This window comes from Mixophyes fleayi, chromosome 7 (genome assembly GCF_038048845.1).
Source record: "Mixophyes fleayi isolate aMixFle1 chromosome 7, aMixFle1.hap1, whole genome shotgun sequence".
NCBI lineage: Eukaryota > Metazoa > Chordata > Amphibia > Anura > Limnodynastidae > Mixophyes > Mixophyes fleayi.
In genome coordinates, this window is record NC_134408.1 from 101,002,455 (window position 1) to 101,030,132 (window position 27,678).

The 27,678-nt window shown below is 39.7% G+C and overlaps 1 protein-coding gene across 2 annotated transcripts in view; it reads right to left on the minus strand.

Annotated features, from left to right (window-relative positions):
* CPO (carboxypeptidase O) overlaps positions 1-27,678 on the minus strand; it is a 111,215-nt gene that overhangs the window by 46,580 nt on the left and 36,957 nt on the right. Inside the window, exons 2-5 of one of the 2 annotated variants that reach the window (XM_075180218.1) lie at positions 23,781-23,835; positions 11,392-11,481; positions 6,055-6,130; positions 600-724 (exon numbers count right to left, since the gene is read on the minus strand). In XM_075180218.1, the coding sequence (XP_075036319.1) occupies positions 600-724; positions 6,055-6,130; positions 11,392-11,471 (281 nt within the window). In that variant the 5' untranslated portion in view covers positions 11,472-11,481; positions 23,781-23,835. The remainder of the gene's footprint in view (positions 1-599; positions 725-6,054; positions 6,131-11,391; positions 11,482-23,780; positions 23,836-27,678) is intronic. The other variant, XM_075180219.1, reaches the window with a different exon arrangement.

The window sequence follows — 27,678 nt, forward strand, 5'->3', positions numbered from 1 at the left end:
TTTCTCAGCCTGCACTTTACTCTTTACAGGAATCTCCTGATTCCATACTTGCTGCTATGGCATACCAAAACCAGCAGTGAAAAAAGTAAACATACATAGATAGTTTGATTAACATTCTTTATATAAGGATGAATTGAAAACCTGTCCCGCTTTGTATACACAGTCCCCTATTTAAAGAGGAATATCATATTGCAGAAAAATAAATTATGTTGTAGCAACAAATAATCTGACATTTTTTAATCATATGTAGGAAAAAGCTGTTGTAAAATCAGCCTCTTAAGACTCAAAACCAGATTTTAAAACTTTACTACGGGGAATCATTGTAATAACCAGTTCTACTCTTCAGCACATCATAGGCAGTAATAAAAACAATAAGAAAAAACACATAATAATAAAAAAATAAATATTGAAGAGTCTGTATTTTAAGGGTAAATTGTGTACTGTACAGCCCAATGCAGCTAGCAGTCCACTGTGAAACAGCATTGATATGATCTCTCCACTTCAATGTGTCACCATGCATGACTGATATTTAATTTAAACTAAGCTAAGGACTAGAAAATGAAAACAGCTAAACTCTAAATTCACATCAATCTACTTACTCAAAAGATAGTGAACAGTGAAGCAGGTCCTCTTTCACGGACTGCAGAACAATGGATGGGATCCTGACATACACTACACCCGTGACATTGATATCTTCTAGCTGTAGTGGCTTCCAAAGGTCCAGCTGTTGTAAAAAAAAATAAAATACATATCATGCAATATATGAAATGAACGACACACATAAGTGATGCATGTGCATAATGTACATAATATTTACAAAGTATAGGGACAAATTTAAATTTTTATGGATATCTATAAGTTTGAAAGAACGTCACACAATATCTGGAATTTGTGACTAGACAGGTGTATCTGTAGTTATATGACCTTTATAAAAGGTTCTGCTGTAGTTTAGTTTTTATGTGCTTTCTGTCACAAATATAAATTTACCAACTGGTTCAAAAACAAGTACTGTTAAATCTGTATTTGATCATGTGATTTTATCAGGTTTTCACAAACTGACACCTAACCAAGCTCTAGATTGCACGACTACCCTGGAGCCCTTTTTTTTTTTAGCTCCACCCTAATGGTTAAAAATTGTTACATATACTCAAATATCAGATTCAGTTTTATTTTTCAATTTTAATATATCACATTTTTTTTAGCCAAGTAATGGGTTGGGGACCATTTAACGACTCTGATTATGTTGACATTATGTATACCTACAAAAACTTTCTGATTGCCAGGACCAGTGTGTAATATAAAATTTATATTTAACATGTTTGCAATTTTAACCCATACTCTGACCGTAACCCTAACCTTACCCCTAATCCTAATCCTAACCCTACCTCTAATCTTAACCCTAACTCTAAACATAACCCTTAAATTAGCTTATAAATTTGTTGCGGCATTGGTGCTTTAAATACAGAAATATCATTGTCGCCATGATAAGCGACGGAAATAGAAACTGTCGTCATTCCCAGTAATCGTTATATAGCGGAAGAATGTCAGGCATCTACAGTGTGATTTTTATGGTAAGTCTGCTTTTTCTTCTTATAGGCATTCTGGAAATCGGAATTATTTTGTAGGTATACACGATGTCTGCATAATCAGAGTTGTTAATATGACTATCATCGTTGTCCACCTACACATTAACTCCCATCATTCGGAGCTAGGCTAATGAATGTATACATGATTCCAGATAAAGAATTTTTATGGAAGACCACAGCAAACAATGTAATAGCAGGAATGTGGTCATTTGCTGCTGTAATTCACCAGCTCCCTCGCCAGACTGTGTACAAGCTATTATTATTATTATTATTATTATTAATTTTTATTTATAGGGTGCCACAAGGTGTCCGTGGCGCCGTACAGGGACAAAAACGAATTACAATACAAGGTGAGACAGCACAGTACAGTAAACATAAAGCACAGTAACTCAGTAAGCTCAATGCACAGCTAGTGAAGGCGGGGGGAGTATCCGCAAATGACGGGGCCCAAAAGGAGGGTAGGGAAGACAGGGAGACCCCCAGAGGGGGGAGGAGAGCCCTCGAGGAGGAGGGCAAAGTAGCTGGAGAGCAGAGTTAGAAGTGGTGGAAACAGGAGGAGAGATGGCCCTGCTCAGAGGAGCATACAATCTAAGGAGAGTGGTGGACAGACGGAGAAACACAGGGGAGAGAGGGAGAGTAGAGGGATGGCGGCAGGGAAGGGGAAAGAAGGGGGAGAGGCAGAGGATAAGGTAGGTAGTTAAGTGGGAGACTGGAAGGCTTTAAGAAAAAGGTGGGTTTTTAAAGCCCGTTTGAAACTGGACAGGTTAGGGGAAGTCCTGATGGAGGGAGGGAGCTTGTTCCAGTGGAGGGGGGCAGCGCGGGCAAAGTCTTGGATACGCGCGTGGGAGGAGGTGATGAGGGGGGAAGATAGGCGACGGTCATTGGCAGATCGGAGAGGACTGGATGGAGCATGAGTAGAGAGGAGGGAGGAGATGTAGGGTGCAGTGGAGTTGGCGAGGGCCTTGTATGTAAGAGTGAGGAGCTTGAACAGAGTTCTGTAGGGGAAGGGGAGCCAGTGGAGGGATTGGTAGAGGGGGGAGACAGAAGAGGAGCGGCGAGAAAGGAAGATAAGCCTAGCGGCTGCGTTAAGTACAGATCGAAGGGGAGCGAGATGAGAGAGGGGGAGGCCAGTAAGGAGGAGGTTGCAGTAGTCCAAGCGGGAGATGATCAGAGAGTGAATAAGGCATTTAGTGGCATCTTGGGAGAGGAAGGGCCGGATGCGAGCGATGTTATGCAGCTGGAAGCGGCAGGATTTAGCAAGAGAGAGGATATGGGGGCCAAAGGAGAGAGAGGAGTCGAGGGTGACACCAAGGCAGCGAAGTTGGGGGACAGAGGAGATAGAATTGAATAGTTCTGCTTAAATACCGTGATCCCAAGCATGGTAGTAAAAGATTGAAGGAGACATGTAACTCTCACTTCCTAACAAGCTTGGCGACTAGCCATCAATAAAAAATAAGTGAAATTTCCACCTGTCAGTAACAATTAGGTTAACATTATAATAAACACAAAAATATTACACCAATTATTTTTAGCTTTCAGTACTTTTTTTTTAGAAAACACTCAGTACATTTTTTTGATGGTTAGGCAACACTGTTTCCTGGCTCACAAAGTTAGGTAAATAAACCGAGGGATGTGGCACCTGCAGCTTTTCACCAAGTAAACTCACTTTGGGAATATAGTAAAAAGAGAAGCTGTTTGGTATTCAGAAGTGAACATTTTGAAGAAACATACAGAATAGATGAAGGTAGTTGTCAATTTGTTGAAATGCTAGAAGGAACCACATAGATAGAGATCCTCAAACAGCTCAAGTTTTTTCTACCCACACCCAGGGTGCAGAGTCTAAGGTGACAACAGTCCTCACATGGGACCCCCTGCAAGGATGCTTGGGCATGGACGCAACCACTAGGGTGGGTTATAAGTAAAGATGGGCGGGCTCGGTTCCCCGAGATCTGAACCCACCCGAACTTCACCTATCCGACTACCGATCTCCCGCCCGTTCGGTATCGAAATCGAGGCAAAACGTCATTGTGACATATTCGTATTTCTGAGCTCGGTTCTCGCGAGATTTGAAAAGCATAAATACCCGCCTCCACAGCAATCCATCGCCATTTGACAGAGGGAGAGAGCAGGGTTAGGTCACAGGCTGTATTAGAGCAGAGACAGAGCAATAATTGTACACCTTATTCTTTGTATTATTCTTTAATTTCTAATCTATTCAATTCTATTATTAATTCAAATTCTATTAGCATTCTTAGAGCAGGAAGAGAGGAGGATAGAGGAGGCTTATTTTTCAATTTGCTTTAGGGTGTCCCATATTCCCCAGTGTTTTACACAAATTTTTCTGGCTGTCCAAAAAAGTCATATTTGTCAGCAGTATCTATCAAATACAATTTTTTTACACTACAAGTGCTTTGGGGTGTCCCATATTCCCCAGTGTGAAACACTAATTTTTCTGGCTGTCCAAAAAAAATCATATTTGTCAGCAGTATCTATCTAATACAATTTTTTGCACTACAAGTACTTTGGGGTGTCCCATATTCCCCAGTGTGAAACAATAATTTTTCTTGCTGTCAAAAGTGATATTTATCAGCAGTATCTATACAATTTTTTGCACTACAAGTGGTTTGGGCTCATTAAAATGGATTCAAAGCAGTCCACATATGAGCAGAATCGGCAAGCAGGTTCTGGCACCAGTCCTGATGGTAGTGTTCCCAGTACGTCATCTGGTAAAGCCAGGGACGGTGCTAGGGTTCTCCGCGCCCTAGGCAAAATTTCAAAATACCCCCCCCATTTCAATGTTCCCACCTCAGCACACTGCCCCCCCGGGTCTCAATGTCCCCCCTCCCGGATCTCAATGTCCCCATCCTGGATCTCAGTCACCCCTCCCTGGATCTCAATGTCCCCCCCTGTAGCATACCAATGTCCCCCTCCCCTCTCTTTCCTTACCTTAAACTTGACTCCATAAAGATGCACCTCTCTGCCGGGTCCCATCCCTCACTGACAATGTCGGGCCGTGACGATGATGTCATGCCCGACAGTCAGTGAGGGGAGGGGGAGTGGAGGGTAGGAGACGAAGAGAGATGGTGCGCCCCATCGACTGTTGGAGGTGAGGGCGGAGGTGGCGATCCATAGCCCCTCCCCCCTGTGGATCTATCTGAAGCTGTGCAGCGGCCGTGGAAGGTATGCTCAGCGGTCGCCGCACAATATTGCCCCTTGTAGGTCTAGTTTGGTAAATACTTGAGCCATACTTGAGCCCCGCTGATCCTGTCAAATAGATCGGAGATAAGAGGTAACGGGTACCGATTTTTGATAGTAATATGATTCAGGGGTCTATAGTCAATGCACGGGCGAAGGGACCCATCTTTTTTCTTGACAAAGAAGAATCCAGCCCCAGCAGGAGAGGTAGACTTGCGAATGAACCCACGTTTGAGATTCTCAGTGATATATTGAGACATTGCCAAGGTCTCTGGGCGAGAAAGAGGATATGTTCGCCCCTTGGGTATCGGTTGATTGGGAAGCAAAGTAATAGAGCAGTCCCAGGGACGGTGGGGAGGTAACGACTTGGCCTCGGTCTTACTGAATACATCCTGAAACTCAGCGTATGCTGCTGGAAGGACTGATTCCGTAACAGTGGACTGAGCAATAACTTGAGAACCGGGAGGCTGAACACTAGACAGACATCTATGATGATATCCTGTACCCCAATGGGTAACCTGAGCACAATCCCAATCCATCTGCGGAGAATGTTTCCGTAGCCAAGGTAGCCCCAATATAAGGGTGTTAATGGATTTTGGCAACACCAATAACTGAATCATCTCGCTATGAAGGGCTCCTACCGTCAACCGAATGGGAGAGGGGATGGAGGAGATAGAGTCACTGCTGACATGGTTCCCATCCACTGCCGTTAACGATAATGGTTGAGGCAAAGCGAGTGTTAGAATTTGAAGCCCAGCAACGAGAGTAGCAGAAATGAAGTTCCCGGAGGAGCCGGAATCCACAAAGGCCGTGGTGCAGAAGGGACCTCTAGGGGTGCTCAGGGTGACTGCCATAAGAAGCTCAGGAGTGTGTTTAGAGTAGGGAGCAACTGTGGATTCTCCTAAACTAGCCTCCCTGCTACCGTTTAGCAGGACGGGTTTCCTGGTCTCTTAGGGCAGACCTTGAGAAGATGTCCGGAATCGCCACAGTAAAGGCAGAGGCGTTGCCTAAAGCGCCTCTCTCTTTCTTCAGGAGATAGGCGAGAGCATCCTACTTGCATGGGTTCGTCCATAGGCAGCACCGATGTTAACCCTTAAATGCTACAAACACTGTTGTCCTTTAAGTGCATTTGGCCTAAGTGGCCTCATTTGTCATTAACTCCAACATCCATTTCTGTTCACCTTATTGCATGCTGGGAGCTGGGCAGACATTTAGTAGGTTTTAAATTTCTACTTTTGCAGCTCGAATAACCTGCTGTTTTTATTACACTTACCTGTGATGACTGACATATATGCTGTAAACAATTAACTTGTTCCTTGTTCTGTGGGATGATTTGTAAAACCTGGTCCCTAAAAGTGAAAAATCATTGTAAGGAGTATACAGGTGTATCGAAGTATACAGGTAATGCACATATTTTTTAACATATGTATGCAATGACAGTTTTTTTGCAATCCTGTTGTTGCATCAAAAAGGTTTAATGAGATTTAATGCTTTAAAGCCATAGGGTAAAAAAAGAAATATATAATGGCTCCTCCCCAGTTACAGCTGACGATAATGATTCCTTTATGAATAATGCCCTGCTCATTTAATAACTCTAATGACCTTGAGAATTTCTGCATGATTCCGTTTCATCTCTCCTCACATCTTAAATTCTCAGGCATCGTAATCTCTGCTAGAATTGATTTTTATTTTCAAAAAGAGAGGAGTCCTTAGCCCTCTAAGGGAACAATTAAAGTGCTTAATACAGCACTAAAGTTTAGCGTTAAATCTAAGGCATATGCCAGGGAGAATACGGTTTAAGTGGTCTCTACAAATTAAAGATTTTATAGCATTTGTAGACAGGTTCTGTAAGATATGGGTGTTTTTAACATGACTTGCCTACTGCATTAATGGGATTGCATTTTCTAAATACACTGCCCTGACAACAACTAAAACGTACTTGTAGAAAAGATTAAACTAATTTTCTACCCATATTTCACTATAATAAATACATTGAATTTCCTCATGTGAATTGCTTGATAACTAACAAGTAACAAAAAGGGATATTAAGATAAAAGTTCCTTGTCATTTTGACTAATTTCACAACGAAAGCTCTCATTTTACCTGTATAATTAGCATTCTTGTTTGTCTTCACCTTAAGTATGTAACCACCTCTGTCTCATTTCAATTTGTGACTAGGCCACCCCTCTTCTGGTTTCCCTCTTTGCATGGTTTCCCCAACACTTTTATCTTGCTCACCTATTATCGAGATTATGACCCAAATCCTGAGTTAATCAGCTAGATGAAAATTTATGAAATGGGGATGAAATTGCCTGTGTTAGTCAGTGACTAACGGGCATTTTTAAGCACGGGGGTAACAGTGCGGCTTCAAATAGCTCCTGCCATGAACTACGTTCTGTTACTGTAGTAGCATTGACATCTCCCAAGACATCAGGGCTCTAGCTCAGAGGGGGGCCTGATATCTCCATACCTAGGGGCACGTGGTTTGAGAATAACTTATATACAAAATATCTAATTCCTCATAAAGTTACTTCCTATAATTCATATTAATAGTGCCCATACACATATTCATAAATAGCAAGATGAACAGCAACCTATGGGGCATATGCAATTAGCTTTCCCGTCCACGATTACATGCGGCTGCACCTGCAAAGTGGCATTATGGTACCGCAACATCATGGATTTCCCTTTGCAACCCTAAGGAGTGTTCATGGAAATCCATGATGCTGCGGTATCGGGACCAGTGCAGCCGCGTGTAATCGCGGACGGGAAAGGTAATTGAATATGCCCCCGTATGCCAAATAAAACTGTCATGCAGTGACTTGGAGAAAATGAGTTTTGTCTTAACTGATCAACTTTCTATATCCTTATTTTGGTATATATACATTGCTAATTTTACACTGGATGGAATGACACTCACCAGAAAAAATATTCTACTTATAGGCATTGGGGATTAAAAAGATAGTTATAAAGGTGAGGTTGTAAAATTTTGTCTAGCAGACTAATCAAAGACTGTTACACCGCAGGGGGGAGGACAGATAGAAACAGGTTTTAAAAAGACCACCTCACCTAATAATTGGGGTCAGTCTTTTGGGAGTACAATCAAATTGCAAGCTGTCCATCTTTCCTCCCAGACCCAGGTGCTGGATATAAAACTCGTATTAAGCTTATATTCTGAATTTTTCATTTTATTTTATAATTGTTTTTGCTGTGTGTTGTATGTCATCTTTATTAATTGTATTTATAGTCTGTCAGCATTGTACTCTTTTGCCGTATATTAAATTTCAATTTAGTAAGTTGATGACCTTATTGCTCTAAACTAATCCATAGTATGTTTAGAAGAGTTAGATTGCTGTGTTACCCCTTTAGATGTAAGTATGGAAATGTTAACTTTTAAAACTATCAGAACGCAGAGTTTGCACAATTAATCAATTATGTTACAGGCCTCTATTGGCCTTAACACAGTAGATGTTGGCAGCTGTAGGTGTGTATGGAAGTGAGTGTCTGTGTCGAGGAGGGATCCAGTTAGATCTGTCGCTTATGAAAAAGGTGAGTGAAAGATTGAATATTGGAATTCTTTGTGGCCTCTTACAGTAGCTTTCAAGTCACAAGTCTGCTAGGGATGGGTTGTGACAGATTAAAGTTAGTAAGGAGTTAGTTTTTTGATAAATTAGAGGTGCTAATTTGATAAATTAATAGATCAGAAGAAGCCGTGGCACTGACACCCATCTTTCTTAAACCACATAATTCCCTTCCTTATTTGTTAGGATTCCTTATCTTATGCTCACTGTAAACTTCACCCCTTTCTCTCCTTTCTTGGAACTCAACGCCGTCGCTGTAAAGGTAAGTGTATATTTTCATCATCTTGTCATTTTACTATTCGTTTTTTTTTTGTAGGAATAGTGGGCGTCGGTATTCCAAGCATCGGGATACCAATTACTACTAGTTAGTTATATAGCAGCAATGAATCATGTCCCTAATCCAAAAAATCTGGATTGATCCTTGGCACCACATATGCTCAGGATCTGTGCATTTTGCATCTTTCTAGACTCTATATAACTATTAATTATATATGTTTGGGAATTCATTAATAATATCAATCAAATGCCTCTTATATATCAGGGCTCAGTTGACAACTAGTTACTTGGCTACTTTATCTGCCTGTATCTAGTGATTCTGTACCATGCACTGATACAGAGGTGGCTACTGGACTCCGTTCTTCAATGGAACCTTCAAAACCACTAAAGTTCTTATAAGGCTCCATAGTTCTTATAATTGTACTGTCTAATTTCCCAGTCATCACGATTTGTTAAATTTAATTTCTCAACTTTTCATCTTATACCTGCAATTTAAATCAAAGGAACAGACTGTGCGCTTAGCAGACCTCCCTGCTGGGCTTCTCGCTATCTTAAACTCAACATGCTCCTACATCTGGCACTCTTTACCCTGCCACAGTTCATGATGCCAATACAGATCCTGATAAGCTAAAGAATTAGATAAACTTTATTTGCTGATAAAGTTTAATCATGACTGATAGCTGCTCCTTCTTCTTTATGAACAAAATTGATGTATCTTTTTCCACATGCACTACACAAATTCCAATTCTGACTCCATTTGCTCCTGACTGGGCTACTGCAATCTCTTATCCTGAATCACACTTTTATGCCTTCAGCTATGCAAGATATCCTCTATGCAGCTGGCCACATAATCTCAGCCTCTTTTTAATCCCTCTCGCTTGGCTTTCTGTCAAGGTGAATAAGGTATAAAGTTGTCTTTTTCTTTTCAACTGTGCATTCCTCAGTTTGGAATGATTCTTGCTCTAAATAAATAAATAGACCCTATATGTCCTTATTGTACATATAATATCCAGTAAGTATCAATGATCAGACCGTTTTACAGAGAATCTATCATTTAAACATTGTGCAGGCAACCGTTTTGTTGGGTAAATCCATATTCATGTGAAGAGAGCCTATACGCTCTTTGTACTTCAGTGACCAGGCCCAGATCAGTACAAAGTCCACATGGGCCCAGCCTACTCTGGTAGGGGTGGAGGGTTGGCATTCTGCTTACTGTGCTGTTTGCACATCATTATTGTAATCTTTTTATTATGTAGATTAATAATTTACTATTTGCTTATTAACAACATTTGAGTTAGACTGAATTAGTAATGAATTTTTCATTTCTTTAATGTTTAAGCATGGGGTGCTGTGAGGCTTTGGACCATGGAGAGTGATGATGATTGAGGGATGGGCATATGAGGCAGCACAGAAAATGTTGCCTTGGATGTCAGAAAATGTAAATATGAGCTGTCTGTTATGCCACTGCTTAGTGATTTAAACTGATGAGCAGCATGCTCATGAAAACTGGCTCATTCACATAATGGTTGTTTCCTCTGTGCTTTATTCTGTAAACTAGTCTTAGGAACATACAAACCAGTCACTTCCCTTGACCTCTTTTTGGATTGCCTGTACCTTTGGGGAAAAAGCGCAAGATTTTCGAGCAAACATATATGAAGTTCTTTGTTAATTTATATTTGTTCCAGAGAGGGCTTCGTTGTGTTGCAAATTGTTTTATTTATGCCTTTTTATATACCAGACTGTATACTGCTTGGCAACCTGTTGTGCTTGTTATGTCCCTTATGATGTCCTGATGTCAGCTGACTGAGTGGGAGCAGGCGATGCCCATTACAGATGTAGCATTTACTGAGGGTCTTTAAGGGAGACATTGTTGTGTGTTTGTTTTGAACAAATGTATGTATCAATACTGTCAGTGCACGTGTGTCATGCCCTAGAGACACCCACCACACAGCCAGCGCTTGTGGTGTGATAGCGTGTTTGGCATGTGGCAGTTCAGAAGCTTTGTTTTATATTTTATACAATATTTTTCATCCTTTGGGGAATTTGCCTGTAATTACTCCCTCCCCTTCTTGTGAATCTAAATGACCTTAGTGTCATTTTCCTCATTTTATAACTTTCACTATAACTATATGGTGATATACATATACAGTAAGCAGAAATGGGAGAACGCATATATGCATATATAGAGAAACATGTGTTATACATATATATTGTATGTATACAAAAATGTAACTCATGAATGAATCTTTCTACATGTCAGTTTAAAATATTTTAGATATCTTGAACCTAAAAAGGTAACAAGTCAAGGTCTTAATAATTAAAGCTGTGCATGAAGCTCTCTGACTAATGCACAAGCTACAACAATAGTGATTGAAATGCACACACATAATTTAGCTGCCAGAGGAACATACTGTCAAGGACACACATGCACTGACAGCATAGTGACAGATCTATTGGATAGAATTTTAATGTGGTATTCAGTCAGACAAGTCATACAAGCAGTATACTTATTTGGAAGTGTGCGTACAATAGTATATAAATACTCTTACAAATAAAAACACCATGTGAACCCCTGTTGTTTTTTTAATATACTCAAATTAATACACACTAAAACTTTAACAAAATAAACTACAAGTTTTTTAAAAATCCTAGTGCACCTAGTGAATAACACAACTGTTAATGTACATCTATGGCATAATACAATCTAGTAAAGCTTCCCATCTGATTTAAAAAGAGAAGAATTAAATTCATACCCTTCATAGTTTATCTTTATGCCGAACACCTGCAGGCTCAGAATTCCCAGAACAGCAACGATCCACAACTGAAGATACATCTTGTTGAAGCTGCACAAAGACACAAACAGACTGCAAACTGCTGGATGCTGACTTGCGGACTTTAGCAGAGTGATCACTTGCCTTGTACAATTACAGTAGAATATGGTAATTTAACAGCAGAATTATTAACCCACACTTATCTGAGCCTGTATGGGATTCTCCGTGAAAGTTTCACTGAGGGACAAAACAGTTTAAGCCTTGCTCTGTAGTGGCACCAGACATTCTGGCACTCCGAGTTGGATATGTCATTGTCCTTGTTTAATTTAACTTGCATTGTCTAGATCCTTAATAGGACTGGTCATTTGCTGTAATGAGAGATGAGCTCTACACTCCAACAAGAGGCATTTACCCATGTGTACGTGTTTTAAAAATGAACAAGTCTGTGTCTTGGAAAAGTTGTATATATAAGCAAACATGACTGAAATTATAACAAAAATGGTTCCAGATTATTTAAGAACTAAATCTTTCCTGAATGCTGTATACTTTGAAAAATAATGATTGAGGAATGTCTTAGATAAACAGCAGCCATGTAAAATATACATATAGTCCTAAATATACATTCAGGATGTGGGGAATCCTGTAGTAGACCATGCCCCCTGGGCCCAGCTATTAATATACACTTCAAACTTAAGCAACACATGGGGTCTTTGGTACAACTATGAGAAGGGTGTATGTATATATATATATATATATATATATATATATATATATATATATATATATATATTAGTCCTCCCTTGTTTCCTCAAGTGCCAATTTAGAGCAAACAGCGTGTAGGGAGAATGTTAGCTGTGGTGCTCTGCTCATAAAATAGCATTCAGGGTGAACGAGGGACATAGGAAAGCAGTAGCATCCTGTCATTGTCGTAAAGCAGTTCTGTAGAGAATAGTCAGCTACAGTAGTTTGCTGTTCAATTACTTTTAATTTCAATTTTAAATAGACTTTACACAGATTAGTGGCTACTGGTTAGTGTTAATGCATTGCATTATATATATATATATATATATATATATATATATATATATATATATATATAGTACAATGGGTAAAGAAGGACGGCGCCTTCAGGTGTATACAGAATATAAATGACAAATAGGTGTACAATGCACAATAAGCACAGAACAGTCCAGACAATATATCCAATAAATGTCTATATAGAACACCGCAAAGGTCTTCATATACCAATAGGTTGAAAATCGGTACTTAATCAGCGTGTAACAACTGAAACATCATACAGTAAGTATTAAGATGGTGTGCGTACCAGATGGAAATATAAAAAACGCTTATCTGTATCGTGGCTCCTAGGTCATCCTGACATATGATGCTCCATCATGTCTCCCTCAGCCGCAGTAATATGGAAATATATATAGTATGTTCTAATAATAAACACAGCCGCAACACCAATCTCATCCGCTCGTCATTAGGAGAGAATATATGAAAAATCCATATGGTGTAGTATTTTATAGAAAATTTAATAAACAGATACAATGATAAGATGCAAACTCACAATGTAGATAAATATAAAAGCTTATCTGTAATATATAGGCAGGATTGCTGGTAAATTGTCACATCTCCTGGTGGTACTTATAGACGTCCCTCCATAGGCTCCATACAAAAGCTCAGTGTAGGATAGGATCTATAGCTCCCAGAGTGTGGTGGTGTATACCAGGATAGTGTAGTAATAAAGGCCTCAACGCATTTCGTTCAAACAGAGAACTTCATCAGGAGGAATTGAATGCATATGTACACAGGTATAATTATAGTTTGTTTAGAAGTAAATTGTGGAGCAGTGTCATAAGAATTGTAAGATAAAATTACTTCCTTTCCCGATCTAATTGCGCGTTCCTCTGGCGTGGTGACAGGTATCAACAAGTAGCTTCACTCTGTTCAAGAGCATTACTCCTCTTGGCAACCATGGATCACTGTACAGATCAGGTGCAGCCCAGTAGCAGTACTGGCAGTAGTACTACTGTTACGACCTCTACTAGTAAAAAAGGTAATAAGAGAATAAAGTTGATGAAAGCGTCCTCAAAATCAAAACACTATATGTCAAATTCAATCTCAAAGAAAACATTAGCTCTGATGAATGTGGTGATTTGTCCAAAAAAAAGAAAATAGTTAACATTCCATACACCTCCCGCAGTGGAAATATAAGACTCAGATGTCCAGTTTTTGCTAGTAGGTGTCCTGCTACTGCTGATACTGGTATACGTACTAGAATGGCCATTCCAAAATAGAGTGCCCAAAGTGGTCGTGCATCTTCCTCAACTTCACATGCACCACCTTGTCGCTCAGAGTGCATGTCTGTTATTGACACCTCCAAAACAGTGGCTGACGATAACACTGAGGTTGAAGAAAAACGTGGGCACTCACAGAATCCTGAGGAGAGTATCCATGAGTGCTACATGTGAGTCAGAGATTTCAGATTCAGACATTGTACTAAAAGAGCAGCCTCCTTCGAAAAGTACTCAACCATTTGGAAATGTGAGGATGGGTAGTAGTTGTATTAGTCTTGATGATTTACCCATAGAAATTAAGGAGGCTGCTATGGAGGTTGCACATGTGCAAGAGAATTAGGGGGATAATTGTGGATCTGAAAATGAATGTGTTGTACATGGATGAGATAAAGAGGAGGCAGATGATGATTGTGTTGAAGTAAGGAAGACACCAGAGTTAGCTCCAGCAGATGCCTATAATAAGCACATTATCATGCCAGGGCATAAGACAAAAAAAAAACACTTTTTGTGTTTGCAAATATTTTTATATTTGTATTTTTTGTCACGCCAAAATAAGTAGAGGTAAGAACGTTGAACCTATTTCCTGTTGTGTCATTTACAACAAGTTAATTTAAGTTATTTTTCCAAGCATGGCAAATTGTGTATAGTAGCAAGTAGCCTAGCATCATCTACCAGCCTAATGGATAGACAGTTTCAATCCTCACTGGTGTCAACACCTTCATCATCATCTTCCTCATTATTACTACATACTAATCTAGCATCCAAATATCAATTTCCAACTCCTCTAATGTAATCTATGATTTCGAAGACACATCCTTGTTCGCTACAGCTGCTACTGGTAAGGGGGCTAAATCTATTCAGAATGGGAGCAAGACGAGTGAGCATTTTACACAACTGCCTGTGAAGCAAGCATTTGTAAGAGGAAACAAGTGACAGTCACCATCCTGTTGACCAGAATGACACAAATTTTCACAGATGTAAACAACTCCTTGTGAGCAAGCTGTCGACTGAAGCGCATGTGACATGTTCCCTGCTTCAACTTCTCTAAATGCTACTGCCAGAAAAAAACTTCCCTTTTCTGATAGTCACACTGATTATGACTTAACAACACAGCAGAACACCAATGTGAATGTTTATAGCATCTGATCAGGCTTAAAAGAATTGTCCAAATGCACTACTGACATCTCTAGTGTGTCTCAAACCTTATCTTAGTAGAATGGTGGAGGATTATTTTAATTATAAAGTAAAACTTAGCATCTCAGACAGTCCCTTTGCATTCTGGGAGGGGAAAAGTATGAACAATAACATTCTTGCTGCCAATTACCAACAGAGTGTGTAGATTCCAGTGAGAATGAATTAATATTGTGCAATGATGATGATCATGATATCAACATAGAGGAAGATGACTAGTATTAGCCAAATGGCCATTAGTAATTTGTAAAGAAAAAAAAAATGCTATCTATTCTGTCCAGTTCATTTACCAACAACCAAAATGTTCTCTTTTGTGGGGCCCAAAGCAAACCAAGCATTTCAGCCACAAAAGTGGCAGCCTCTGTCGCTAAAAAGCTTGGTTTGTTAAACTATGTGCATGTCCTTTTTAACATATGGGTGGGTCAGTGGGCCCAAGGACAATTCCAACTTGCACTATTTTACATTTTGGCCTTGGTCTATTAGCTTGTGTAACAGTCGATAATTCAGGTGTCAACAATATTATTAAGTCACCAATTCACATGGTGGACAGTATGACTAGGTAGACAATTAAAATGTCGACAGTATTATTATAGGTTTAGGCATAGGGCTAGAGATATGGTTAGAGACATTGATAGGAACAGGGACAGGGATAGGTTTAGGGACACAGTTAGAGTTAGGGATAATAGTGTCTACATTTGAATTGTCAACCTATGAAATAATGTCTACATTTCAATTATTGTCATAATAATACTGTCAATGGGCCTGATTCATTAAGGAACTTAGGCAAGAATTTGAGTAAGTTTTCTTACCTAACTTTGCTGGACAAAAACATGTTACAATGCAAGGGGTGCAAATTAGTTTATTATTTTGCACATAAGTTAAATACTGGCTATTTTTTCATGTAGCACACAAATATCAACTTTACATTTCAGTGTACAAATAAGCGATCAAGTATTTGTGTGCTACATGAAAACTTACTAAATTTTCTTGATTGAGTTACTTAATGAATCACGCCCAATGTCATTATATTGTCAACTTTATAACCCTGTTAATTCTTCTGCCCACCAATCATAATATGTCAATCCTGTAGCTGGTGAACTCATGTATGTATCACACCGGGGGTGGGTGGCCCCAAATACAATGCCATCTTGCACCATTTAACATTATGCCCTTATTGTCTCATCATTTGTAAAATAATGTCTACTGATGCAGACGATGTCTGTCTAATGAACTCTGATACTGCCAATGTTGTCCCATCTCCAATGTATTGCTGTTCACCCACTCTAATGTGTCACGCATGCTGCCAACCGGGTACCTACTTGGTGTATCTTCTATATTCAAAGAAAATGTATTTGATGTAGACATGTTCAATGAGGGTGATGATTAGTTACCATTGAGGAAGATGAGCACTGTGATCCAAATGCCCATGATTGATTTGTTAACATCCCAATCTAATATCCAGTTGAACAACCAACAACCAGAATGTTGCTAGAATTCTTGGTTTGTTAACATCTGTGCATGTCCATTTCAACATATGGGTGGGTGAGTGACCTCAAGGACAATGCCATCTTGCATGATTTTGACTCCTTCACTTTCACCAAGAATCTTCTGAAGCCTTTGTTTTAGTAAATTCTTGCACCAAAATCCCCTTTTTGGGGGGGGGGGGCTTTTTGTAACTCATTACAATGCCTGTGTTCAGCATGTTACTAGTGCTGCCAACTGTCAACTGACTACTGGGTGAGAGAGCAATATGCTAAACACTGTCTTTTATTTTATCAGAATGTGGATTTTCGAATTCAATTGCATTGTCTGGCAAGACAGATGTTGGACAACCAAATCTGCATTAATGTGAGGTATACATACTTACTTAAGTGGGAAGGTCAACTATTGAACTGTCTGGTTTTCACATTTTTTACAGTTCACTAACATAACATATATGTATTATTTATACATTCCATACTTACATACATTCCTTATTCATATACATGCATATTTTATATATGACATATTTATATACCTGCAAATATATATACGATTAATGAGTCCACTTGTTTGATTCACAAGGGCACCACTATGGCACACACTAATCTCTATTCAGCCAGATCTACCTTACTTTTACCATAACAAGCACATATAGTAAAACAAGGTGTCTGAAAGCTCTGCGCTTGGTTCCTAATGTATACTTTACCTAACGATAAGTGCACAGTAAATAAACAGATGAAGCTGCAGGCCACTTTTGTCTTTTTAGTTTTAGCAATGTCTAACTGTATTAATTCTACCAATATCCATCCAATGAACTCTGCCTGTTTCTGTAGCATAAGTGTCTATGATGGATGCTTTGTTACATTCCAAATTAATTGTATGCATAGTCTTTGAAGGTTTTTATTGTGAGTGCACTCCACCTTCGTCAATCATCATCCAAATTTATTTATGTAGCACGATCAAATCACGTTACACTTTACAATTGGGTATCTATCTATTTGTCTAAATCTGTATATGTATTATTTATACATTCCATATTGTCACGAAATCTGGAGAATTTAGTGAGTCCTGTATACCTGCAGATGACAGATGGTCGAACTGGGACACGGAGTCTAACGGTAGGTGTTTTTCACCATGACCCTAGGAGAGGGCATGGGCTTAGACACACTTATTACCACAGGTTGCGGTTCCCAGAATGAGTGATGCAGGAATATAGGTGGAGCCAGATATGGAAGGAATATGACAATAACAGGTAAAATTCACTGAAGACAAAAACAATGAGGAAGTTAGTTGATTCGTTGAGAAGAGCAATCCAATGGAAACAGTATCGATAAAGAACCAGTAGATCCATTCAGATGGTAACTCAAAGTAACAACAACAGAACCACTGATACAGCGACAGTTCAATAGAAGCAAATGTGATGAAGAACAATCTGATCCGTTTAGGTGGTAACTCAGAGCAACAGCAGATAAATTACTGATACAGCAACAGTTCAATAGAAACAAATGTGATGAAGAACAAGCTGATCCGTTTAGATAGTAACTCAGAGCAACAGGAGATGAATTACTGATACAGCGGCAGTTCAATAGAAACAAATGCAATGAAGAACAAGCTGATCCTTTTAGATGGTAACCCAGAGCAACCGCAGATGAGTTACTGGTGCAGCAGCTGTTCAATAGACACATATGTTGAAGAACTAGTTGATCCCTTTACGTGGTAACTCAAGACTACGGTAGAAGAGTAGCTAGAACGGCAATGGTTCAGTAGAAACGGAAATGATAACAGAGTTAGCTGATCCATTTAAATGATAACTCAAACAGTTCCAGTTGGATTGCAGCAACAGTTCAGTAGAAACAGCAATAATGAAAGGCTTGGTTGATCCAATTAAGTGGTAACAGCAAATGAGTACTGATACAGCCACTGTTCAGTGAAACAGCAATAATGAAGACTTGCTAATCCGTTTAAAGAGCAACTCAGGCAACAGTAGTAGATTTACTGATACAACAACAGTTCAGTAGAAACAGCAATAATAAAGACTTACCTGATCGTTTAGAAGGTAGTTCAATGCAGCAGGTGTAGGAGGTTCCTAGTGAAGTTTGGAGTTGCAATAGTAAAGCGGAAAAGTCCAATGAATGAAGCTGTAGATGAGACACTGAATGCAGCAGTGGAGACCTGGTAAGGCGAGAGTTCCCACAAAGACACCGCAGATTAAACACAGCAGATCTCGAAGCAACAATGCACAGCAACCACAGGTAATTCACATGAGGAGAGCCCAATCCTGACAAGAGTAAGTAACTTGAAGAACAGGATCCAGAGAGCAGGAACTGGGAGGTTTAAATAGTGCTACAAAAGCATCAAGGCCAATAGGAGCGAGTGGGAGGTAATGAGAGAATAATGATTGACACATGTGTAGAATAGAACCAGATGGAAACTAAGACTAAAACACTGGATCCAATATACTGTGGTCACCGTTTATGAGACAGAGGTAACAACGCCGGTACTCATCCACGGGGCTGGTGTGTGATACATATTTATATACATTCCATATTGATATACATGATATATATTAAACATGACATAATCATACACTTGCAAATATATATAAGTGACTGGTCTGCTTGTTAGCACTTCTGCCTGACAGCACTGGGGTCATGAGTTCAATTCCTATCCATGGCCTTATCTGTGTGGAGTTTGTATGTTGTCGACGTGTTTGCGTGGGTTTCCTCCAGATTCTCCAGTTTCCTCCCACTTTTCAAAAAAAACAAAAAAAAAACATACTAGTAAGTTAATTGGCTGCTATTAAATTGACCTAAGCCTCATGCGGTCTGTGTGTGTGTATGTTAGGGAGTTTTGACTTTAAGCTCCCATGGGGCAGGGATTTTTGTGAGTGAGTTCTCTGGACAGAGCTGCGGAATTAGTGCCGCTTTATAAATAGCTGCTGCTGCTGCTGATGGACAGTATTACAGAAACCATCTCCTGTTGCTCAGTATTACAAAATTTCTATTCAGCCAGATCTACCTCACCCATACCATAAAAAGCATTTATAGTAAAAAAAAAAAAAAAAAAAAAAAAAGGTGTTTCAAAGCTCTACTCTAGAATACTCTACATAAAGAGAAGTGCAGGATATTCATTTTGACAGCATTGATATGGACTTTCCAGGAGATATAGTGATGTGACCACATAGTCAGGTTCAATTAAATTTGTGAGAGAATACGTGTAAAGTTAGCTTGGAAGAGTTGATGGTATCGCTTAGTGATGAAAACTCTCAGGTATTTCATTTTTTGAATACTCATTTGAAAGGGAACAGACACTAGAAGACCAACTTGTCCAAAGGGGACATAGAAATCAAGTAACTTGTTTTATTCAGATTAACTTTATAGCCTGAGATATAGCCATATAGCTCAAGGTCTGCCAAAAGGAGAGGGGTAGAGGTAGTCTGGTTAGCGACGTTCAACAGGAAAACATCAGCATATAGTGCTAATTTGTGGTACGTAGGGCCTCCCTGTATGTCAGAAATCTTTTGCCCGTATCCTGGTGGCCAATGGTTCTGTTATGAGAGCAAATATGAGTGGTGAGAGCGGGCAATCCTGTCTCGTGCCGTTAGAAATCCAGAAGGGTTACAAGGTCATATCATTCACCAAAATTGAGGCAGATGTGGAGTGGAACAGAGTTGAAATATCTCTCAAAAATTTACCAGAGAATACCATAGAACCGAGCACCCCATCCACAAATGACTAATACATGACATATATTATACATGACATATTTATGAGTGACGAGTTCCCTTGCTTGATTCACAAGGGCAGTTTTAGGGCACATAATAATTTCTTTTCAGCCACATCTATCTTACTAATACCATAAAAAACATTTGAGTAAAAGTAGTAAAACAAGGTATTTGAAAGCTCTACTCTTGACTTGGTGAATACTCTATTGGATGGATATGCACACTGTGCTCAATTCCAGGCTAAACGGTATTATTACAGTAGCAGTGGGACCAAGGTATCCCTCCTTGAACAACTGAATCGATAAACAAAGGCGTCCTAATTGCGCTCGCAGCAATATTGATATTGTATATCAAATATAGAAATAACAGTTCAAAAATAAACAATGCTGATAATAATAGTCTGTAGTCATGAAACTCAATAACATGAAATCCTGAGAAAAAACAACATCAATGAATACAAGGTACAAATATGGTTGATCTGACAAAATGTACTGTATATAGACATGTATTTAGAAACCCAACATCAATGAATGGGATGTCATGGAAATATTGTTCCAACTGAGTGCACTGTATATAGTCAATGTGTGACACAGAACCAGTGGTCTCCAAGGGAAGCGAGGGAAGGGTATATGCCCACTCTTGTTTGCAAAGTCTGGTCCAAAAGCATTACTGTCAAAACTACGTCCATGATGATCACCTTCCACCCACATGTGACCACTGGGAATCTTCACATATTGTTTCTTGTATCCTATTGTTTTTACGATGTTTCCTTCCAGACCAATCACTCACTTTATAATCTTCTCTTTTGGGTTCTTTGGAGACCTTTACGTCTCAACTGTCCCGATTTCATCAGTATAGTCCTGATTTTATGAGTCTATCTTGATTAGTCAAGAGCTTGTCCAAGCATGAGGAACAGCTGGGATGTATTTCCACTCTTCACTTTACATACATTTTGGTGAATAATCTACCCAATGATAAGTGCAAGTAGATGCATGTGCAGGCCACCTTCACCTATTTAGTTTTAGCAATGTCTGTACTAACTGTAATACTTACCACTGTCCATCCAATGATCATTGAATGTTTCTATAGCATAAGTGTCTATGGTGGATGCTCTGTTACATTTATTGTATGTCTAGTCTTTGAAGTTTTTCTATAATTGGTGTACTCCACCTTTGTCTATCATATTCTAAATTTATTTATATAGTGCCATCAACTTACATTACACTTTACAATTGGGTATCTATCTTCTTCTCTAAATCTCTACTCATGTTGCTGTCAATTTTTGCCTAGTTGATTTCTAAAAGATATAATGCATGTTTTTTCTTTCCTGAATCACACCTCAGAAGATTAATGAAGTTACTTATGATCTCCAAAGTGCTTTTATGAAAGGCTGCCAGATCATCTGTTGTGTCTCCTAGTCTAGGGCTTTCATCTTTAATTAAACTGCCATGTACACTATATGGACAAATTTATTTGGCCACACCTGTTAATTATTGAATTGAAGTGTTTCAATCATACCTGTTGCCAGAGGTGTATAAAATCAAGCTCCTAGCCATGCAGTCTCCATTTACAAACATTTGTGACAAAATGGGTCGTTCTGAAGAACTCAGTGACTGCAAGCGTGATACTGTGATAGGATGCCACCTTTGCAATAAGACGGTTTGTAAAGTCTCATCCCTGCTGGATACTCCATATTCATGAACTGTAAGTGATATTATTAGAAAGTGGAAGCGTTTAGGAACAACAGCGACTCAGCCATGAAATGGAAGACCATGTAAAATGACAGAGCGGACTCAACGACTGCTAAGGCGCAGGGTGCGTAAAGTCACCAACGCTCTGCCGATTTCATAGCTGAAGAATTGCGAACATCCATTGGCATTAATGTTAGCACAAAAACTGTGCGGCGGCACTTAATGGAATGGGCTTCCAAGGCCGAGCAGCTGCAAGCAAGCCTCACATCATCAAGACCAATGCTAAAGCGTTGGATAGAGTGGTGTAAAGCACACCGACACTGGACTGTGGAGCAGTGGAAACATATTCTGGGGAGGGACGAATCATGATTCTCTGGCAGTCAGATGGGCGAGTCAGGGTTTGGCGGTTATCGGGAGAACGTTACCTGCCTGACTGCATTATGCCAACTGTATAGTTTGGTGGAAGAGGGATAATGGTATGGGGCTGTTTTTCAGGCTTTGGACAAGGCCCTTTATCTCCGGTGAAGGACAATCTTAATGCTTCAGCATACCAAGTAATTTTAGTGAATCCTAACTTTGTGGCAACAGTTTGGGGAAGGCCCTTTTCTATTCCACATGACTGTGCCCCAGTGCACAAAGCAAGGACTACAAAGACATGGTTTGATGAGTTTTTGTGAAGAAGAACTTGACTGGCTATGACCTCAACCCCATCGAACACCTTTTCGAGGAACTGGAACGGATATTTCGAGCCTTCTCGTCCAACATCGGTGCCTGACCTCATAAATGCTGTTCGGAATGAATGGGCCCAAATTTACACAGAAACACTCTAACATCTTGTAAAAAGCCTTCCACGAAGAGTGGAAGCTGTTGTCGTTGCAAAAGGGGGACCAACTCCATATTAAAGTATATGTATATAAATACAATGTCATTACAGTCCCTGTTGGTGTAATGGTCAAGCGTCTGAATACTTTTGTCCATATAGTGTATTTGTGTGATATACTTGTGCCACTGCTCTGTCACTAATTTTAGTCAGCCAGATCACTACAGACTTTGTTCAAAATTGGTGAAAATTGGGACAGTGGTGAAGGGATCATTAGAAAATAGCATGGAAATTACTGGAAATTAATGTTATTGCTATAAATAGTAATATAGGAGCAAAAAACAGCTCAAAATTACATTATTTTACCTATTTTTCACAATGTTTTATTAAATTCAGATCCAAAACCAAAACCTCTTGCATTTTTTTAACAAAACTGGTAGCAAAGTCAAAACATGAAGTTGGTTTATAGCCGACATCAGTTTTGCAAGCAAAAACGAGGGTCAGTACACATCTACATATACTTTATATATATATATATATATATATATATATATATATAGTGGCAATTGGGACACTTTGCCACCTTCTACTAGAGGAAAGAGTGGTGTTTTCCATGGGAAACCACAGCCTATAGGTGCAGAGAGGGTTAAATCTGCACAGACACACGGAGCAGAAGACCAGGTTGAGCACCTCGTCTAATCTATTAAGAAGTCAGCCAGAACATGGCCTGACAGGAAGCTTAAAAAGCTGGGTTTGATCTGTGTGTGGGAGACTGGTGACAAAAAGTGGCCAGTGACCAGTTAGGGACCTAACTGTTATAGCCAGAGTTGAGGGCTATTGGATTATGTTTATTGTTGTGAAACTTTCATTTTGTTTGCTGAAGACACTGCTAAGACTGTTTACCCATCCTGACAATTAAATAAACGTCAAAGTGCTTCAGAAAAACCTGTGTGAGGAGCTATCTGTTTGCACGCTTTTTACAAGATATATATATATATATATCCGCCCTCTTCTACACACACTTGGTCGCAAGAACTACTACTTCACAAAGGATAGAGAAGTATCCAAATCACTTGATCATGTTAAATACAGTATATGCTTCTAGATTTTTATGTCACTGTCATTATTCATTTTAATATTTTTTTTGATGTTTCATTACTGACCTTTTGTTTCTGCTCTGACCTTGTGCCTTTCTTCTTTCCGTCTGTATCCTTCTCCCTAAAAAATCCAAGAACAATGAAACTGTACACTTGCTTGATAAAACAGGTAAGGTCATCAACATTCTTCTCTCGGGTTTATGGCTTAAAACCACTGCTTATTATTTAGACCAGCACAGTTTCAAATAATTATACCAGCTGTCAGACAACATTGACTTATTAACTGGAACTAAATACAACTTTACCCAAAGGGACTAAATATGGAAGTAGAGCTAAGCAAGCAGTAGCTAATGAACAATTAACCCCCATCCCACAACATACAGTACAAAGTGGGGACCCAGGTACCTTACATAAACATAGGCATTTTGTAGCAACTCCTTTTTAAAAATTCATATATTTTCCAAAACCTGATTTCTGTTTCCAGCAAAAAATAATGTATTGCGAAAGAGATAACTTTAACCTTTAATTTTACTTATATGTTCCTAATTAACCAAATTGCACACCCAAAGAAGCACATTCACTTTCTTCTTTTGGGAAGAGCCTCCGTGCAAACACTTTCTGTGACCATTTCTTAGATTGTAGTTACAAAACTACAAATATTATTTCCTGTCTGCTACCTTTTTAATTGCAAAATAATTAAAATTTAACTTCTATTCTAAAATATTGTTTTTTGGGCCTTATTTATATCTTAAATGAGTCCTGAGAGTATGGAAACTTCTGTACTGCATTTATTTCATGTGTCACATTTGTACTTTTACATATTTTTAACATTAGTAGATTTGCTGATATGGTGTGATGCCAGACACTGAATTCTCAGAATAAACCTCTAGAACCTGGACAGTCGTGTCTGTAGCAGTCCATTTCTGTTAGAACAGGATGTGTTCACCAGTACTCAGTTTCCCCCACAAGGTAATAGTGGATCATTCTGTGATAGCTACCAGCACCATGATGTTTGAGACTCAAATAAATCCAAAACTACACAGAGGACTGAAAACTGGAGAAACGCAGATACTCACATTCTGAAACAGATGGGACAAGATGCAATGTCCAAGCAGAGGTCAGGGCAGGTGGCAATCCCAAAATTTTTCTGTGACCAGGTAAAAGTTTAGGGCAGCCATAGTCTAGAGAATGATCTGTGTCCAAGCAAAAGTTCAGGGCAAGTGGCAATCCAGAGAATGGTCAGTGCCCGGCAAAAAGTCAAGGCTGTCTGCAATCCACAGAATGGTCAGTGTCCAGGTGTCATACATCGGTGTGTGGCTGTTACTTTTCAAACCCGCTGTGCGGCACGCTCCCTCTACTCTTCCCTCAGCCCCTGGCATAGAACCTTGTGACATAATAATACTTTGTCCAACAGAAGACGCATGGCTCTTTTAGAGCTCTGAACCTGTGATCATGTGTTCTGACCTGAGACCCGCCCTATTTATCATCTCAGCTATTTAAACCTGCTCTGTTCACAGGTCTGTACCAGAATATTAGGCTCCAAACCTTTACTTCAATATTCCAGTGCTTCTTGTGGCTGATTCCTGTGACTTCTGACACGGACTGTTCATCATCATCATCATCATCAACATTTATTTATATAGCGCCAGCAAATTCCGTAGCGCTTTACAATTGGGAACAAACATTAATAAGACAATACTGGGTAATACATACAGACAGAGAGGTAAGAGAACCCTGCTCGAAAGCTTACAATCTATAGGACAATGGGAGTTAGAAACACAAGGGCATGTGCTACATCATATTGCACAATGGACCAGCCAGACTGCAAAGGTAAAAGTACTGAGTGGGCTGTGTGTGTTGCAATGTTGGTCAGAAGGTTGTTGTCTTGCGTTAGCAGTGTAGAGGATTGCGATAGGGTAATCTAGGGAAATTAAGATGATGGTTGAGGAATATCATAACCTTGTCTGAAGAGGTGGGTTTTCAGTGAACGCTTGAAGGTTTGAAGACTAGAGGAAAGTCTTACTGTACGAGGAAGGGAATTCCACAAAGTAGGTGCAGCCCGGAAAAAATCCTGTAACCGAGAATGGGAGGATGTGATGAGAGTGGAGGAGAGACGTAGATCTTGTGCAGAACGGAGGTGTCAAGTAGGGAGATATTTCGAGACAAGTGAGGAAATGTATGTCGGTGCAATTTTGTTGATGGCCTTGTATGTTAGTAGAAGAATTTTATATTGGATTGTTGAAATACAGGCAGCCAATGTAGAGACTGACAGAGTGGCTCAGCAGAGGAATAACGGTTTGTAAGGAAAATCAGTCTAGCCGCTGCGTGCAAAATAGATTGTAGGGGTTCAAGTCTGACTTTGGGAAGACCAGTAAGGAGGGAATTGCAATAGTCGATGCGGGAGATGATGAGTGCATGAATTAATGTTTTTGCGGTGTCTTGTGTCAGATATGTGCGCATTCTGGAAATGTTCTTTAGGTGTATGTAACATGATTTAGATATAGAGTTGATGTGGGGAATAAACGACAGTTGTGAATCAAGGATTACACCTAGGCAACGAGCTTGCGGGGTGGGATTTATGGTCATGTTATCGACAGAAATAGAAATGTCAGGCAGGAAGCTTCTGTTCTTGGGTGGGAATATTATTTATTCAGTTTTTGAAAGATTGAGTTTGAGTTGGCGAGAAGACATCCAAGATGAAATGGCAGAAAGACAGTCAGTAACGCGAGACAACACAGATGGTGAAAGATCAGGAGAGGATAAATAAATTTGTGTATCATCCGCATAGAGATGATACTGAAATCCAAAGGAGCTTATTAGTTTTCCAAGAGAAGTGGTGTAGATAGAGAATAGCAGAGGACCTAGGACTGAGCCTTGTGGAACTCCAACTGATAAAGGAAGCGGAGCAGAGGTGGATGCAGAGAAATGAACACTGAAAGAGCGATTAGATAGGTAGGATGAGAACCAGGATAGGACAGTGCCTTCAAGACCTAGGGATTGCAGCGTTTGTATGAGGAGAGAGTGGTCAACAGTGTCAAATGCAGCAGAGAGATCCAGGAGAATTAGAGTATTGGTTATTATTTTTTGCAGTGATCAAATCATTGACAACTTTGGTCAGCGCAGCCTCTGTGGAGTGTTGAGAGCGAAAGCCTGACTGAAGAGGATCCAATAAGTTGTTTGCTGTAAGAAAGTGTGTGAGGCGTGTGTAGGCAATTCTCTCGAGAAGCTTGGAGGGGCATGGGAGCTGGGAGATGGTGCGGTAATTTATGAGAGCGTTAGGGTAAGAATTCTGTTTTTTTAAAATGGGAGTAATCACTGCATGCTTGAATATAGATGAAAAAATACCAGTAGAGATAGATTACAGATTTTAGTTAGAAGGGGAATGAGCACAGGAGACAGGGACATACCCATTTGTGAGGGAATGGGATCAAGAGGACAGGAGGTAGAGTAGGAAGATGAGAAGAGAGTAGAAACTTCCTCTTCATTTGTGGGATCAAATGAAGAGAGAGTGTCAGAGGGTGCTACAAAGGAATTGAGCAGATTGCTTGTCAAGGGAGATACCATTTCAAGCCTGATCTTATCTATTTTGTCCTTGAAATAGGAAGCGAGATCCTGTGCACTGATGTTAGTTGGAGGATTTGGAGCAGGAGGATTCAGAAGAGAGTTAAATGTGTTAAAGAGGCGTTTGGGGTTAGAAGCCTGAGCATAGATGAGAGATCGGTAGTATGCTTGTTTAGCAGTGTCCAGAGCATTTCTGTAGGAGTGGTAGATATCAGTATATGTGATGAAATCATTAGCGGCACAAGATTTACGCCAGTGACGTTCTGCTTTACCAGAAAGTTTTTGTAGAGTTCGTGTTACTGTAGTGTGCCATGGTTGGCAACGAATTCTACGCGAAGTATGTAGTGTTGCTGGAGCCACTTGATCCAGAGCAGTTGTTAGGGTTTCATGAAAATGGGGTACT